Below are 17,357 nucleotides of genomic sequence, written 5' to 3' on the forward strand. Positions count from 1 at the left end.
TCTAGTTTTAAGTTAGACGATAATTAAGATTAGTAAATACCCTTGGCATCTTAGAGCTTAAGCAGTGTGCCTTAATATTATATTATATTATTGAATAAAAAAAAAAAAAGATTGTTAAAATCGATACGGCCTTCTTTGAGAATAGTGAGGAAGTAACTTGAAATAGAAATTTTTTCACTAATCGCCCAGTAATTCCGGAACCGGAAATCGGATCAAAATAAAATTTAGAAACTTTATATGGGACAATTATACCTTTCATTTGAATCTAAGTTTGTGAAAATTGATTCAGCCGTCTCTGAGAAAAGTTGGTTCGTTTATTTGATTTTTTTTATCATCCTGTAATTCCGAAACCGGATTTCCTTTCATTTGAATCTAAGTTAATGAAGAACGGTTCAGCCATCTGCGAGAAAAGTGAGTCGAATGGTATATGACACTCGACCCTCTGGGTTTGGGTTCAAAAGTTAGTTTTCAAAGCATATGTTGTTTTCTGTCACTACTGATTGTACATTTGGGAAAGTTTATCACGAAAACCTGGATTTTTCGCCCCGGATGCAAATCTTTCGCTAGGTCATAAGTTTTCTTGTGAATTTACCGGCAAAAAAGAATTTGAACTCGCTACAGAAGTCGCCTCGACCAATGGCTTTATAAAACTTTTATTCGGAAAGCTGCCCGTAATCTATCTTCACATTTTCCGAAGAGTGTGTTCAGAATTAACTTTTGTTTTGCTGCTTCCATTGCTAAATAAATTGTGACGAAAATTTCTGCATTGAAAGAAGAAACATTTTAAAACAAACTGCTGTCAAAATAAAAGTATTAATACACACTAATAACCATTCCGTCATCTGAAAACAACAAAAGCGCAACAAAAACGTGTTTACACTTTCTGAGATACCATATAGGGGTAGATGGGGTAAAACGTACCCCCTAAGGAAATGTTGCTATATCTTAACTAAAGGATATAACACGCTAGGTGGAAGATTGTTCACTATTATCCATTAAATTGATAATTTATGAATAATTTTTGTAAGCGACTACTTGAGCATTTTGCCTCACACAATTCGGACCATTTTGCCCCCAAAAATATGAGACGATAAATTTTTGGCAAAGAAGTTCATTGATTACATAACTTAAATCGTCTTTCTCACCCTAGAAAATCCATGAACATCAAAAATTACTTATAACAGAGACATAATTGGTTTTTTATATTTTTTTTCAGATATAAGCAGTGTATCGAAATGTAGTTAGCAACATTGATTATTGAATAAAAAAGCGAAAAAAAAAACATATTTTGACATAAGTTTTCGATATATTGTAGAAAAATTACATTTTTTTGCATTTCACTGATTATATTGAAGAAAATCCTAGTTTCTGTGAAACGTTCGCACTTTGGACTTGACATTCTTCATTAAATTCTGCACAGTTACTTTTATGACTTTCCTGGTGGCAGCTGTCCAGTTATTTTTTTTGAACTCCTGCATGTTTTGGGACACTGTACCTTCCTTCGAAAGTGCCGCTTGACAATTGCCCAATACCTTTCAATTGGCCGAAGATCCGGGCAGTTCGGTGGGTTGATGTCCTTTTCCACGAATTGTACATTATTTTTTGACAACCACGGAGTTGGCGTAGTGGGCTGAAGCCAAATCCGACCAGAAGAGAGGAGGAGCCTTATGCTTTCTGTACAGTGGCAGCATTCTCTTCTTCAAACATTCTTCCTCGTACACCTTGACGTTAATAAAATCGACGACCGCGAACCACAGGTACAAATTGCTTGCCAGACCAACACCTTCTGCCCAAACTTTTCCATCGCCACCGTGGTGTCAGCGTCGTCCAGGTCTTGGTACATCGATTTCGTATAATATTGCGGTCCGGGCAGCGCTCGAGAGTCTTCCTTGGCGTAAGTTTCGTCGTCTATTAGGATGCATCCGTCTTTATTCTGTAGAATCCGGTTATACAGTTTTCGCGCTCTTGCTTTGGCCTGAACTTGCTGTACCAGGGACTTTTTCGGCACCTTCTGTTTCTTGTACGTTTTCAGAGAGATCCGTTGAATCATCCCGATGCTGGTGTTGAACTGCTTGGCCAAATCCCGCGTCGACGCCGATGGGTTTTTCCTGATGTACTCAACCACTTTTAAGTTCCGACCGGGCTGGCTGGGACTCGTTTTCCTACCGGATCGGGGCAAATCCTTCATGGAAAGGGTCTTACCGAACTTCTCGATAGTATTTTTGACACTGGTGTGGTGCACTTTCACTCGTTTTGCAATTTCGTTGTACGTGACACCACTTTCTGAGCACCAAGTGTGCAAAATTTTCTTTCGCGTTTCCGGATCAATTCGACCCATCATTGAAACGATAAACCGTACGGAAACCAATAGATTGCGCAGCTGTTATTGACATGTAAACAAACATGCCACCGCAGAACACGCTGCAAAAAATTAAGCCATTTCAGAGTAATAACTGTTTGAATGTTGCTAACTTCTTATCGATACACTCCTTAATTGAATAATCGCTACCAAAGTTATATAGTAATCTGTTGTTATGGCGGACTTTCAGTTTCATAAAAATTTCAGCGAAAAAAATTGGTAACTTTTGAGCAAGGTGCAAAAGGTGCTTTACCCCATCTTCCCTTACAATATATGATGCATGTTACGGCTACTAAATTCCTATGCATTGACAGTGTCCGTTTGCATTAATGTTCGAGGAGACTTTTGAATGGAAAACATGAGGGGGATGTATTCGAATGAATTTACAAATTTTGTGATTAAAATCCCCATCTTTACCAGCTTAGTGAAAACGCAACAATTCTCAACCTGGTTTCACACATCGCTTCTTTGGTGGGGGGGACACCAGAGATGGGATTACCAGGTATCTTCTTTCTTCTGTTGACAACTGCAAGCATTTTCCGCACTGCATGAATTCAACAGCTTTTCACAGAAATAGGTCGCGTAACCGTCAATGGGAATCAGAAAGAATGGAGAATCGACTTCTAGCGTTTGCGGTAGGACTGGCATTGCATTGGTGGAGGAGATAGATTGCATCAACGCGAACGAGAAGCAATTGTGCAACTGCCTAGATGAAGACCGGATGGCACATTAATTCCACACTTTTACGTAGTGATTCTTAAAGGTGGACCATTAATCAACTGGCTGGCAGTGGGAAGCAATTAAGCGGAGTGTTATAAACAATTCATAAAAATCCATCTGACAGCGCGTAATGCAGCGCGGTTGGGAAGTGCGCGGGCGTCGAATTCCACACATTTTCAAACGATTAAATTTTCCTTTCAGTCTTTGAGTAAGTGACGGAATTAATTTATACTGAGCAAAATCCTGAAACTGTTTTTGTTCTGCACTGTACTTGGACTCAAATATATTTGTTTAGCAAAAAACCAGTTGAGGTTGAAAGGTTTGATAAAAGCCATCACAGCGATAAAACATTTCATAGATACGTATTGTTCCGGATTTCAAACTTCTTTCAAAGTCGACATCAGCAGTAGATGACGAAACACGTTTCTTCAATTTCCTAGTAATCATTGTTCAATTTCGACATGGGCTGCTAGTTTCCCGTTCCCGGTGTGCTTTTTCGCTGCAGACAGTGAAAGAACGAAGTAGGCGCAAAAAATGAACCCTTTTCTCCAGAGTGCCACTCGGCGTATTGTCATCGCATCGGTAGGAGATTTTATATTGTTGCGCGATGAGAGGCGGTTTCCGAATTGCCATCACGAAGTACCGCTTCTGAGTCAGTTCCCGTGAAATATGACTGGAATTGTGCATTGAAGCATTGAGAACTTGCCGGTGCTGCTGCTGGATGGGGAAAACGATTTGTCTGCAGTTCCGTTCACGTTCCGCATCAGGCACTAGGCACCGATGGGTTGATCACATGATCGATGTGGGATGTGCTGTGTTCTTGTCCGGAGATGGAACGGAACACACACACACACACACAATTCGATTTAAATCAAATCCAATTAACATCGAACAAATCCGACAGAATTCCCCGTTGATTAAGTAACAGAATAAATAAGATTAGTAGAATTTTGCATGCGTAGCTTGTGATTTGTGAAAATTGCATTCCATTACGTGGCAGAGTTTCAAAGTGCATACATAGCAGGCGATGCGATGATTCAATTTTACACTCGAGTCCGAGTGTAATAAATGCTTTCATTGTTTTCATCGGGAATCGGTAGTAGGCAAACAATTTCACCATGGCAACTCTGTAGCAAAAATTTCTATTGCACAAATTCACCAAACTGAAGCTTCTAATTTTTGTTTTCCCACAGAATCAACGACCAACGAAGATGCCGGCAGCATTTCCCAGCAGCCAAAGAAGCGCAAAGGTTCCCGGGGTCACAATATCCAAGAGGAGACCGCCGTTAGCAGTGACATGGCCTCACGCTTGGATTTGTCCTGCATGGCCCAGGGTTTGATTCATGCACCGGAGATAAACAATGGCTACGTTGTCAAGTACAACAGGTGAGAGCGGTGATACATCGCTAACGCGTGCATTTTTATGTGGAATGTGTGTATGTGCGTCTTATTTTTCTTCCTTCCTTCGACAGGCGCAGGAAAGACGATCACATCTTTCTGGTAGCTTTCTACGAGTGCGATGACTACTACGAACTACAGCCAGCAGAAACGGATCGATTGTTCTGCAGTGGCAAGCAATGGATCGGAACGAAACCGAACTGTGTTTCCACACGCCCGGTAGGTGAAGAAGAGGAGGACGACGACGAAGGTGACGGCGACGAGGAAGAAGGAGGTGAGTAACTTTTTGTGATTATGACGCACATAAACGGATACGAAACCGGCATCAGTTGCAAGCAAAGGCCATTCTGCTCCCATGAATCCCGAGTTTTATGTTCCCAAAAAAAAAAACAAGTAGAAACACTTTTTCCTTGCTAAAAGGTTACTCTCAGTTTCCTCCAGTATTTTTGTTTGCACATGAGTGGGGTATCAGACACTGGTTTCAAATCCGGAAGCTTCTATTTTTTTTCTACATTTGATCAATGAAAGTTTTCCGGAGTAAGGTTCACATGCCAACCTCGGACGACTCGTATGCAGACGAAAATTAGTTCAGTTAGACCAAGCTTACGTTCATACATGAGAGAAGATTGTGACTGAAACTGTAGCCAATTCCGGCCGGTTCAAGTGGCAACTAAACTAAAAGGGCAGTGAAGTGAAGTGAACTGAGCAAGGATGATTTTGTGTGAAAACACTTGTTGTTCTGGGTAAGGTCTTTCATCTACTAGACTGACACAGGTTTGAGGTGGGATGTCACCGGCATATCCGGATACTATAGAGACTTAACGAAAACGGCTTTCGGTAGGACATTGGAAAAGTATTCACAGATTTAAGGGATTCTTTATTTTTTACCTGTATGTATTCTACTACACAACGATAGTAAAAGTCAATTTTTTATTTAGAAAACAGTGTTTTTGTTATTTTTATCCAAGCGTAAATATTGTTCAGCATTCTACTCGAATGCGAAAAATCAGCAGAATTCCGATAAAAAAGATTACCTCTCAAGCTAGACGAACATCGCATAAAAGAAATCCCGCTGACAGTCCACTACTGATATCCATAGTAATGTACTTCACGGCGGAAACGAACCGCACTGAATGCAAGTTGGTTCAATACTAATTCTGGTTGTGTGAAGTAGCGCAAATTCATAACTCATCAGTGTGAACAAATTCATTTCACTTTATCTTATTGTAATGGAGTAATTCCATACGAAATAATAGGCCGATTTTTACTTGTATTTTGCTGATTTGGCTCCTATTTCGCATATACATTCTTCATGAACAAAAGAAACAATTTGCATCATAAGCTAGCCATTTTTACTCTAGCCTTACTTTTGAGAAGAGACTAAGCAAAAATGCCTTGAAAATTTTCCATAATATATCAAAACGGTGGGTTTGAACGATTAGTATCTTCTGCAATTCAGTTTTTGCAATGACTGAGCGGAAATATATATTGGAGAAGCCAAGTGAAAGAAAAACCATGTTCGATGTACGTTGCTACTATGTCTGTGAGTTTTAGTGTTTTAACAAGATCAGAGTGGCGAAATGGTAGCGCGTATGCACGGAATGCATAAGAACGCAGGTTCGAGTCCTGTCTCTGAGCGTATCTTTTTCCAAAAATTCATCTTTTCTGTTAGTTTTTCTTTCACTTGGCTTCTCCAATATATATTTCCGCTCAGTCATTGCAAAAACTGAACTTAGTCATGGCGGCTTTACGTCAAACTAAAATTAATAAATCGTTAATCTTCTGCAATGTTTTAGGTAATTATAAAGACTATGTAGCACTGTTGATAAAATTTTAGATCTATTGTGGATTATTTTTATTTTAAAAATAATACCAAAAATTCAAATATCTAAAAAAAAAATGTTTTTTCGATCTGTTTTATTTTATTATTATGTTTTGGTTGAAAAAAATACTGAATCTATATCTATAAAAATGCAGAGATCATTCTTTGTAATCGCATCACGTAAGAACGGATGGACGGATTTGCATGAATCTTTTTTTGTTTGATTAGTTTTTACCCCCACCGGGTTCGTACATCAAAAAAGTTTGGAAAACTTGCCGGAAAAGTGGGAAAAATCAATAATATTATTTTGTATGGACAATGGAATTTTACATTGAAAAAGTCGTCTATGCTTGCTAGATCATCGATAGGTGTTTGGCGCAAAACGAGTTGCATAAGTGCTTGACCGACGAAGATAAGAATACTAGATCGTCGAATAAATTTTTTGGTGCGCAACGAGATGTTTTGTGTGGAGAATTCTCATGCATACGTGATTAATTGGGTATCAAAAATATTGCTTGGTAATTAAATTAATGACAGAATGCATATGTCTGTATGACCGCTGCAGGTAGAAGAAAAATTCTGATATCCAGTTGAAGAATTGTGTGTAATGAAATCAGATGAATAAAATTGATCATTGTGAGCGCGAGTTTAAAAAATCAGACAATTTTTGAATGAATCAATGAAAAGATTGTACTGTAGAAGCTAAGGTCACACATACTAAGTGGCAATTTAATCAATGCACAGTGGTCCGGATCCACAATTTAGGGGGACAAAAACATTTGTGGCTTAGCCTTATACTTTAGAGCTATGATGTCTTCGGAACAAATGATCAGTGAAAGATAAGCCATATTTTGAAGCATATGGTATTAGGGTGGTTCTAATTATTAGGGTGATCCAAAAATTATTTTCCGTATGTGTTGAGATAGAGGACTGCATCCTTCGGCAAAATTGTAGGAAAACTTATATCAAGCAACTTTGCCGAAAACACTATTGTAGTATCTCTAACGGTTTTAGTGTTACAGCTATTTTAATAGATCAACTTAGGGTGTTTCTAAAAAAATCAGATTTTTTGCTCTAGCTTTCTTAAAATTCACTTCTCGATTTTGGTGTCTTTGAATATCTTTTAGAGTTTGTTGAAACCAATTTTTTCATGACTAGCGATTCAGGTAGCGTTTTCTGAACCGAAGTTATGAGCAAAACTAGTTCAAAAACATATCATTTTTAAAATGCTATATCTAACTTTGGAGCAAACGAAAAAAAATCGGTTTCTTTCATTTGATAGAAAATACTTTCGAGCATGTTTATAGAAAAAATGGCAGAGGAGATATTTTTTTAAATTTTTTAAATTGTGTTCAAACATCGGGTTTTTTCATTGAAAAATGTTCTTTCATGTAAGACATTTATTAGCTATACATATTAAAATAAGGTATTGCTGTCTTCTAGCGTGTTAAAATAAAAAATGTTAATTCAGCTGCATAATCGGGAAGATGGAGTACACTCACGTTGGTTGTTACACTATTCGATAATGCTATTACAGGATCAGACGTTAAAAGAAATCGTTTGAATACATCCTCTAGATTCACTAAACGATTGAAGTTCTGCTGATGGAACTGCCTATACTTGCGAATTGATTTATTTCGACTCTCTTGCGCTTCCTTACTGTACATTATTTGCTATCTGTTTGGTTCCCTTGCGATTGATTGTTGAGCAAGAAGGCTGGATAATCTGGAACACTAAATTATCCTCCATCTGTTTCCCTTTGCTGCCCAGAATAATAATCTTTCAAAAAGACAACACGGAACTAACAGCAGGAAGTGGACAAAGTAAATGCAGAAATTGCAGAGCTTTCTCCCACAGTACTAGGGAAAGTATTTGTATCAACGAAGCTAGTGTTCTGCCTGAACGATACGAAAGTGTTAAACGACATAACAGGCATACACTCCCAAGCTTGGTACAGCTGCCTTACTTCGACTAAAGTTATCGTTTGCTGTCGGTCCGGATGGAATCCTATCTTGTGTTTCCCCTGCGTTGGAAGTCTTCCCATATGTTTCCGGTCCACAAAAAAGACGACAAATGTAATGTTGCTAACTATCGAGGAATAACATCATTGTGTGCTTGCTCCAAGCTATTTGGAATCATCGTGAACGACATTTTGTTTTCCTGTTGCAAAAATTAAATAGATTCTCAACAACATGGCTTCTTTCCAAAACAAATCTCATGCAGTTCACTTCAAACTGTTTACGGAATTTGGACTGCGGGTTGCAGATTGATGCGGCTTACATCGATCTTAAGGCGGCATTCGACCGGGTAGATCATGGAATCCTTCTAAAGAAATTGGAGTTACTTGGCGTTTCTACTCGTGCAGTTTGTTGGTTCAGATCCTATTTATCGCAACGCCACTGGATTGTCGATTATTTTACGCAGACGATACAAAAACTTTTCAAATCATCAAGTGCCTTTCGGACTGCATCGAATTACAAAAAATGCTGAATGTATTCCAAAATTGGTGCTCTAACAACCTTTTGGACTTAAGCGTCGAAAAATGCAGGATTATTTCCTTCCACCGTAAAAAAGCTCCAGTTGCTTTCGATTACAAAATCTTAGGACGCTCCCTCGCCCGAACAAAGCACATTAAAGATCTTGGCGTGATTCTGAATCGTGAAGTTACTTTCAAACTACACTATGACAACATCATTCGTAAAGCAAACCGACAACTGGGCTTCATCTTTAAGATTTCGTCCGAGTTCCGTGATCCGTTATGTTTGAGATCCCTATATTGCTCGCTGGTTCGGTCATTGCTCGAATCTAATGCGATTGTATGGTGCCAGTTCCACTCTAATTGGATTACCAGGAATGAGGCAATTCAACGAAAATTCGTGAGATACGCATTGCGGTTTTTACCTTGGTCTGATCCAACGCAGCTACCGTCATACGAGGACCGTTGCCGTTTACTAAATCTTGAACCTTTGGAATTGAGAAGAGCATATGCTCAAGCATCATTTGCTGCGAAACTGCTTTTGGGTAGTGTAGACTGCCCTGCTTTACTCGAGCGACTAAATTTGTATACTCCTGAGAGGCCTCTTCGACAACGACCTTTTCTGCTATTGGAAACTCGTAACACACTATATGGTCAAAATGAACCATTCAGATCCGTTTGCCTACGATTCAATGAATTTGCCGAATATTTTAATTTCAACGTGTCGTCTAAAGTTTTTTATCTTAGATTACTTTATCGTTTTCGTGTTGTCTACCGTAATAATGTACTTTAAGTTTTACTTTTTTTAAGACATACATTGTCAGATGAACTATAAAATAAACAAATAAACAAACAAATATGCAAGCGCTCAGGAAAAGCTCTGAATTATTCAATAACTGAAACAAATGAGAATAATCCAAACAAATATCAATTTGGAATTTCGCCTCTACACGCAATGATTCGATCTATGGAACTTTGGCTAAAAGTGAGTTATTGTTTGCACATTGAGAAACCGACATGACGCGTGTCCCGACAAAATCAGCATGTCAAGGAGCAAGAGACAAACATACTAACGGCATTAAAAGAGCAGCTAGGGTTACGTATTAGCAAAGACATTATATTAACAAGATATCCAGCTCGCATATTTCCAGAATAAATCATTGGAAACATCCTTTTTTGCGAGCATGGTACCCTCAGGTGAGTCCGTATCGAATCTCGTACATAGAAGTAGGGAAGAGAAATGTCAAATTCTTGCGCGCAAAAATAGCAGCACTGCGCACCCACACAATTGACATGATATGTTGAATGTGATGCCGTGTGATGGCGTTCCTATACTGAAGATTGATTTCGCTCCAAGCTGACAGGGTCTAGCATTGGTGAACCATTACCTGGAGGCGGCAACTCGAATGATGGTATCTGGGCCCGTAGATTTTTCAAAGAATATAACACAGTAGCGCAAATCATCGAGTTAAATGGAAATATACTTGAACGGTATTTTATAATCTTAACGTTGATAAACAGCAATGTGAAGATTTCGGTACCTGCTTTCCAGGAGTTTTTTTTAACAAACAAGAATTCGTTTTGTGGAGCTGTATGGATGGTATGCTCTGTCGCCAACTGTGCATAAACTTCTGGTGCATGGGACTGCAATTATAAAACATGCTTTGCTTCCTATTGGTATGTACAGTAAGGAAGCGCAAGAGAGTTAGTGAATCTAGAGAATGTATTCAAACGATTTCTTTTAACGTCTGATCCTGTAATAGCATTATCGAATAGTGTAACAACCAACGTGAGTGTACTCCATCTTCCCGATTATGCAGCTGAATTAACATTTTTTATTTTAACACGCTAGAAGACAGCAATACCTTATTTTAATATGTATAGCTATAAAATGTCTTACATGAAAGAGCATTTTTCAATGAAAAAACCCGATGTTTGAACACAATTTAAAAAATTTAAAAAAATATCTCCTCTGCCATTTTTTTTATAAACATGCTCGAAAGTATTTTCTATCAAATGAAAGAAACCGATTTTTTTTTCGTTTGCTCCAACGTTAGATATAGCATTTTAAAAATGATATGTTTTTGAACTAGTTTTGCTCATAACTTCGGTTCAGAAAACGCTACCTGAATGCGCTAGTCATGAAAAATTGGTTTCAACAAACTCTAAAAGATATTCAAAGACACCAAAATCGAGAAGTGAATATTAAAAAAGGTAGAGCAAAAAATCTGATTTTTTTAGAAACACCCTAAGTTGATCTATTAAAATAGCTGTAACACTAAAACCGTAAGAGATACTACAATAGTGTTTTCGGCAAAGTTGCTTGATATAAGTTTTCCAACAATTTTGCCGAAGGATGCTCTATCTCAACACATACGGAAAATAATTTTTGGATCACCCTAATAATTAGAACCACCCTAATACCATATGCTTCAAAATATGGCTTATCTTTCACTGATCATTTGTTCCGAAGACATCATAGCTCTAAAGTATAAGGCTAAGCCACAAATGTTTTTGTCCCTCTAAAATGTGGACCACTGTGCAATGTTCAAGATGATTATCATAAATTGCCATTTTCTATTTCATATTCTGTGAAGAATGTTAAAATTGGTAAGATGAATATCAAATTAAAATTTAAGCGTCGTCTCTCCAAGCAACCAAAAGTTCCACAGTACCTGAAAATTATCGACTTTATTAGAGCTTTAATGAACGCGTGGTACTTTTTAGCAACTAGAACGTACAGAAAATGTTCCCAGAAAACTTTCTCGCTGCTTTAAAACTGTACAAGGAACTTCTGCAAAGTTTGTTCTGTTATATAGGGTGAACATTCAAGTTTGAGTAATTCCTTAAAAACGGACTGTTGGGAATGTTTTGTATACTACTCAAGCTCAATCCTTTTTACGAACTTTTGGTTACTTGAGCTAAAAACAAATTGTAAATATATCTTACTCTACCGAATGAACAACTTTAGAAGAGATACTCTGCAACATTGTGTTAAGTTTATCAATCCAACATTATGCTTAGTGAGCTTTTTCATCGATTACCGGAAGTAAGAGTCACATCTGTAACGGAAAACGTGGCACCTTATATCCATTTCGTCGAAGCCGTCAGAGAAGGATCTCTGTTCAGTTCATTGACTCAAAGGATGAGATGAAAACCTGTGCGTTTGCTCAATTTTAGTATTTAGTATTTCACATTTTCACATTTTTTTTGTGGTACTCCTTTTTTGATCTAAAGCGTGTGTGTGTCGCATTCCGTTGATTGAAGGTTAGGTAATCAGAAAAACAATGGAGACATACATGAAGCACTTAGTCGTTTGACAATTCTGCTGTCCGAAAACATAAATTCGAAGGCGAGACGAAGTTCGACGGGTCAGCTAGTGTAGAAATAATATTTGAAAAAGTAATATTTTTTTCAAAATAATGTAAATTTTTTAAAAACATGATAAAAATTTTCTATATATTTTTGAACAAAATTTCATGAAAGAATGCCAAATTTCCAATAAAAAAGATGGTAATCAAAATTTTGCTTTATGCTACCGTTCTCGAGATACAGCAGCTTGAAAAAACAATTTCGGGAATCTTTTTTTGTTACGATTTTTGCATGGTTCTTAATCCACCTAGTAGTGGCCTTTCTCTTTCATCGATACAGTTTCATAAAAATAAAGCATGCTTCAGCGATTGTGTCACATATTCGGCATCATTTCTCAAACAAAGCGCTTGACATTTGCGTTACTTTTTTGTATCAAGTCAAAGTCAATTTTCAAAAAAAAAACGTGCTTAATCCACCTAGCAGTGAGGTGATACCTTTTTTATCGATCCGCATTTTGTTTTTTTTTTGCATGAATATTCGGCTCAATCGGTGTTTTAGTTCTCATTACATTATTTCAATGCACAGTTCGCTTTCACATCTCATCCAAGTCAGTCGATAAAACAAAACCGCTTACGTTCGGGACAGAAGAAACCAAGTACAGTATTGTGTAGTGAACAATAGAACGACTTCGAAATGAGTGACCAAACGAACAAAAGCTATCGCCGACACGAAAGAATACAATTGTTGTTGACTTCAGGCAGTGCAAAATTCGACCTTCGATACCAGAACTTGAAGGTTTGCTAAAGGAGCAAATACATTAAACGTGTGCATTTACTTCAATGAAATAAGACAAATAATCGCCCTTATTCTGAATAACGATGTATTGATTTTTCGATCGAATGTGGTTCGATCGAATCATAGCTACCTTTGATTTTGCTAGCGTTATGGGGAATACAAATGAAATACGAGGGAAAAAACGATACGACGTTATTCAGAATAAGGGCGAATGTTGTTTACATCCAGTTCTATAAAGAGTTGGATGCATTTCAATTCGCTAAAGACAATAATAATGTGCACTATGTGGAGCATGAAAATATCAAGTACAACATTCCAGTATATATGAAAGATAGTGCTATAGAAGTGCGTGTGCATGATCTTCCCTCAAGCGTCATCGATCCTTATATTCGCAAAACTATGTCCAAATACGGAGAGATTCTCTCTATCGAAAAAGAAAAGTGGAAGAATTTTTTCCCCGGTATTCTAAATGTCGTACGTTTGTTACGCATGCGCTTGAAGCGGCATATACATTCTTATGTGACTTTCGGTCAAGATACAAGAATCCCGTGCAAATCACTTGTTACCTATGACAATCAGATGGCCACATGTCAATATTGCCAAAAAGCTGTTCACTACGGTAAGCCATGTGATAAACTGGACAAGGAGACAACTACACCAAAGAACAACGGTGCTTTCTTCACACTAACACCAAGCAAACCCAGTACACCTGTGACAGCCACCAACAACAATGAAGTATCCTCTTCAACGAATCCATCATCATCCCCTATAGAACAAAGTACACCAGCTGCAGTTAAAAGCTTACCATCTAACCAACCAGCAACTGCAATCAATGTACAACAAGGCGCATCTATAGCAACGAGAAGAAGACGGAACTCGATAACAATACCATCGATACGGCAATGGATGACGAGACGAACCACAAACGAAGTGCCCCTCAATCCTCGCAGGAGGAAAATGGAAGCTCCTCTCCCCCTGGAAAAAGTGTCACAAGGATATCCAACTCAAAAAAGAAATTTATTTAAAACATCGGCTCAATCGGTCACGTAAAGCTTGTACGCAAATAGGCCTGAATAAAAATATCTTTTAAATAAAAAATAAATTGTGTAATATTACAGATTAATCAGAGATTCTTTTACAAGCCAACAAAACGTGTGGGTAGCCCACTGTGCTCATTCACTGAAAGTATTCCTGGTTTCTATGTGTCGTTTTTGTCTGTTATGCTTTGTGCGACGGTTCGTTAGACCCAAACGGTTAAAATATTGCGCGCATTTTCTGGGATCACCTTAAAATGTTGAATAACTTTGTAAGGAATAGGGCAAATTGTGTACAGTCTTCAATAAAAACAGGTTATTTTACAGGTTATAGTGATTGCCTCCAACGTCGTAAACATAGAAAACAGCCGTGAAAAAAGGTATGAACAAAAAATGATTTCAAGGGGTTTGAAACGAAAATGCTGCATATATCCGAAACTTTTTGTACCTATAGGCAAAGCTTTTTCTCGTTAGAAGTTTTAAAACTTCGTAGAAGACATCGTTTTTCTATTTCTTCAAGGAAAAAGTTATTTAGAAGAACTTTTATCATAGTAGGCTTTGAACATTTTTTTATTGTGATCAAATCATGAGGTTTGTGAATGAGTTCTTTGAACAAACTATGTGTGTCGCATGAACGGTTTAGCAGCAGCTAGAGAACTAAGTTCACGTTTTTATCGATTCAAACCACTGTGCAATGTAGCAAATTCAGTCATTGTAATATCAAACCAAGAATAAAATATTCTTAGGCTGTGAACTATTTCGTGGTTAATTCTAACTTTTGGTTGAAATCTGACACTCGAGTGGTTATTTTGATGTTGTCAAAAATAACCTTGCTCGAAAGCATGGTTATTTTCCGACCCTGAAAAAAAAACTTGCAAAGGAAATTCTAATATCAATTGTTTAGTCAAAATTATTTCCAGTGCAAAATAAACCCAAATAACTTTCCATCCGTCAAACTTTGAAATGGGCCGCAGTTTTAGTTAAATTTAACTACTCGATACAAAATAAGTTGTTATTTTAGCATTCATAACTCTTATCTAATTCTAAGGCAGTTTTGTCGTGAATACGACTTACTTTACTATGGGGCGCCTTTTCAAAATTTACCCTCTGAGAGAGTGATAAGTTTTTGATCGTGAATATCTCCTGTTGTATCTAATGAATCAACATAATTCTTGCTACATACCATCGGAAATATGATCACAATTTTATGATAAAATTTTCAGTTGTGTGACATAATCTAAAATAGTTCAAAATAAAACTTTTCTGGAATGTTCGGTATAAACGAGTATCAAAAAGGATAATTCACAAGGCGCCTTTGCCTTTCTCGTATTTTAAAAATTCATAGCTCAGTGATATGTGGAAGGATTTATATAATCTAACTACCAATAGAATCTAAAATTTTCAACTTGAACGTGTATTGCAACAACATTGAAGTTTTTCAATAATACACTATTGAAAACCTGTTTGATTTAACCTATGACAGCACCAGCCAATCAGAACGCGAGATATCAGCTTCTATAAGAGAGCATCCATATAAAAGTTGAGTGGTTCATTTTTCCTACCATTTGCTGAGCAACTGTTCCCGAAACAAAACACACGAGATCAACATCGAGAACCTGTCGTCTCACTGTTTCCCGTTCTGCAAACAGGAAAAAGAATTTTGGCAAAGGGGCTGTCCGCACACCGCTGCCAGTAGCAGGTATAAAATGAAATGTGATGTGAGAAATAGCGTCATTTAAGTTAAAGCAGCTACTCTGAACGTACGAGACACCGTCAGCACGATGACACCGAAAACCGGTAGAAAGGCAACCAAAAAGTCCAGCAAGGTCCATTCAAAGCAATCTTCAGTGCTTTTCACACAATTCAAAGCACTTTTCAGTGCTAAAGATCATTATAAAGAACTAGTTGAATTTTGTCGCTTTCCTACCATTTTCTGAGCAATTGTTGCCGAAACAAGACACACACGATAACCATCTCAGATCTCAATATTTCCTACCAAAACATTAATCAAGATGGAACTTAATATAATTTGCACCGTCACTAACACATGCAATTACGAACGGCAATGCGAAAACGAAAGTGATGATGTTGAACACATCTTTATACTAGTATGGGGTCGTGTGAAAATATGCGAAACAGGGTTGCCATATATACAGATTAATCTGTGTTTTATTTATCCTGAAAAATACAGATTCAAATGTTGCGAAAGGAAATAATTTCTTTATACCGCTAAAAATCCATATTTGTTTAGAAAGTGTTGTGAGCGAGCGGAATTCAAAATCCGATATGGTATGTTTATGGTAAATTTTTCTATAATGTTTGGCATATATTTTCAATGTAGTTATTGATTATAACGGTTTGCTTACTTCTCTTGAACATACATCTGGTGTTTTGTTTTTCAAGATATTTATAACAATGAAATATTAATAACAATTATAATTATAATATTATCATTGTTGGTTTTTCTAGATTATGAATTCGCGCCAGATTTTTAAATTTTAATTATGAAGTTCTAGTGATAATATTACGGATAGCGAAGTTAAAGTTCTTTATATATTTCAATAATTTTCCATCTTGTTCATTAGTTTGAATCCGAGCTAAATTGTCCATTTGTCCATTATAATACTAATTATTATTATTTTTATTATTATTATTATTATTATTATTATTATTATTATTATTATTATTATTATTATTTTTATTATTATTATTATTATTATTATTAGAATATTATCATTATAATTATTAAAACTACTCTTGCTTACCCAAGATCGTCGATAGATTTCAGACCAGGCCATTGCTATTGTCTCTTACTGAAATTTCGAGAAGAATCATAAATCTTCACACTTCATAGCTTCAATGAAAATAAATTACAAATTTATCGTACCTAGCCTATATTAGCAAATTAAAAAGGAATTGTGTCAAGTTTGGAATATATAGTTGTAGAATAGTAGCTGTTTAATGTAACTAATCTGTACTTTAATGTAGGTGCATCGCTTCAAACTCTAGTAATGAAAAAGGAGCGTGCCAGTTTTATCGTATTCACGACATCCAGTTATGTCTCTGACATTACCCACCCGCCTGTTTTTTAGATTGCTTTTTATTTGAAGATTGTAGCAAGTAATACAAAATATTTCATCAATAACGAAATATTGACGTTAAACAGTTATTGTAATATTTCTTGATTGATTTAATGAGATATCAAAAAAATATCATGTATTGCAATGACAGCCTAGAAAGAACAAGTCCTGACATGATGGTGAAATTTGCTGTTATGAATTTATTATCCAAAGCACTTGAGAATGAATTATTTTTTTAACAGCTCAGCAAATTTAGCAGAATTTCACATTAAAATAGTCACACAGTTCAATATTACACAATAATAGAAGTATTATTCTGTCACGATCCAAGAAAATGTAGCATACTTTGTTTTACGTCATG

The 17,357-nt window shown here is 36.8% G+C and overlaps 1 protein-coding gene across 1 annotated transcript in view; it reads left to right on the forward strand.

Annotated features, from left to right (window-relative positions):
* Positions 1 to 4,278: 4,278 nt before the first annotated feature.
* LOC131433648 (fibrillin-2-like) overlaps positions 4,279 to 17,357 on the forward strand; it is a 211,134-nt gene continuing 198,055 nt past the window's right edge. The window contains exons 1-2 of the mRNA XM_058600137.1: positions 4,279 to 4,465; positions 4,552 to 4,751. Of these exons, the coding sequence (XP_058456120.1) occupies positions 4,377 to 4,465; positions 4,552 to 4,751 (289 nt within the window). The 5' untranslated portion in view covers positions 4,279 to 4,376. The remainder of the gene's footprint in view (positions 4,466 to 4,551; positions 4,752 to 17,357) is intronic.

The sequence above is a fragment of the Malaya genurostris genome, chromosome 3, assembly GCF_030247185.1.
Source record: "Malaya genurostris strain Urasoe2022 chromosome 3, Malgen_1.1, whole genome shotgun sequence".
Lineage (NCBI taxonomy): Eukaryota > Metazoa > Arthropoda > Insecta > Diptera > Culicidae > Malaya > Malaya genurostris.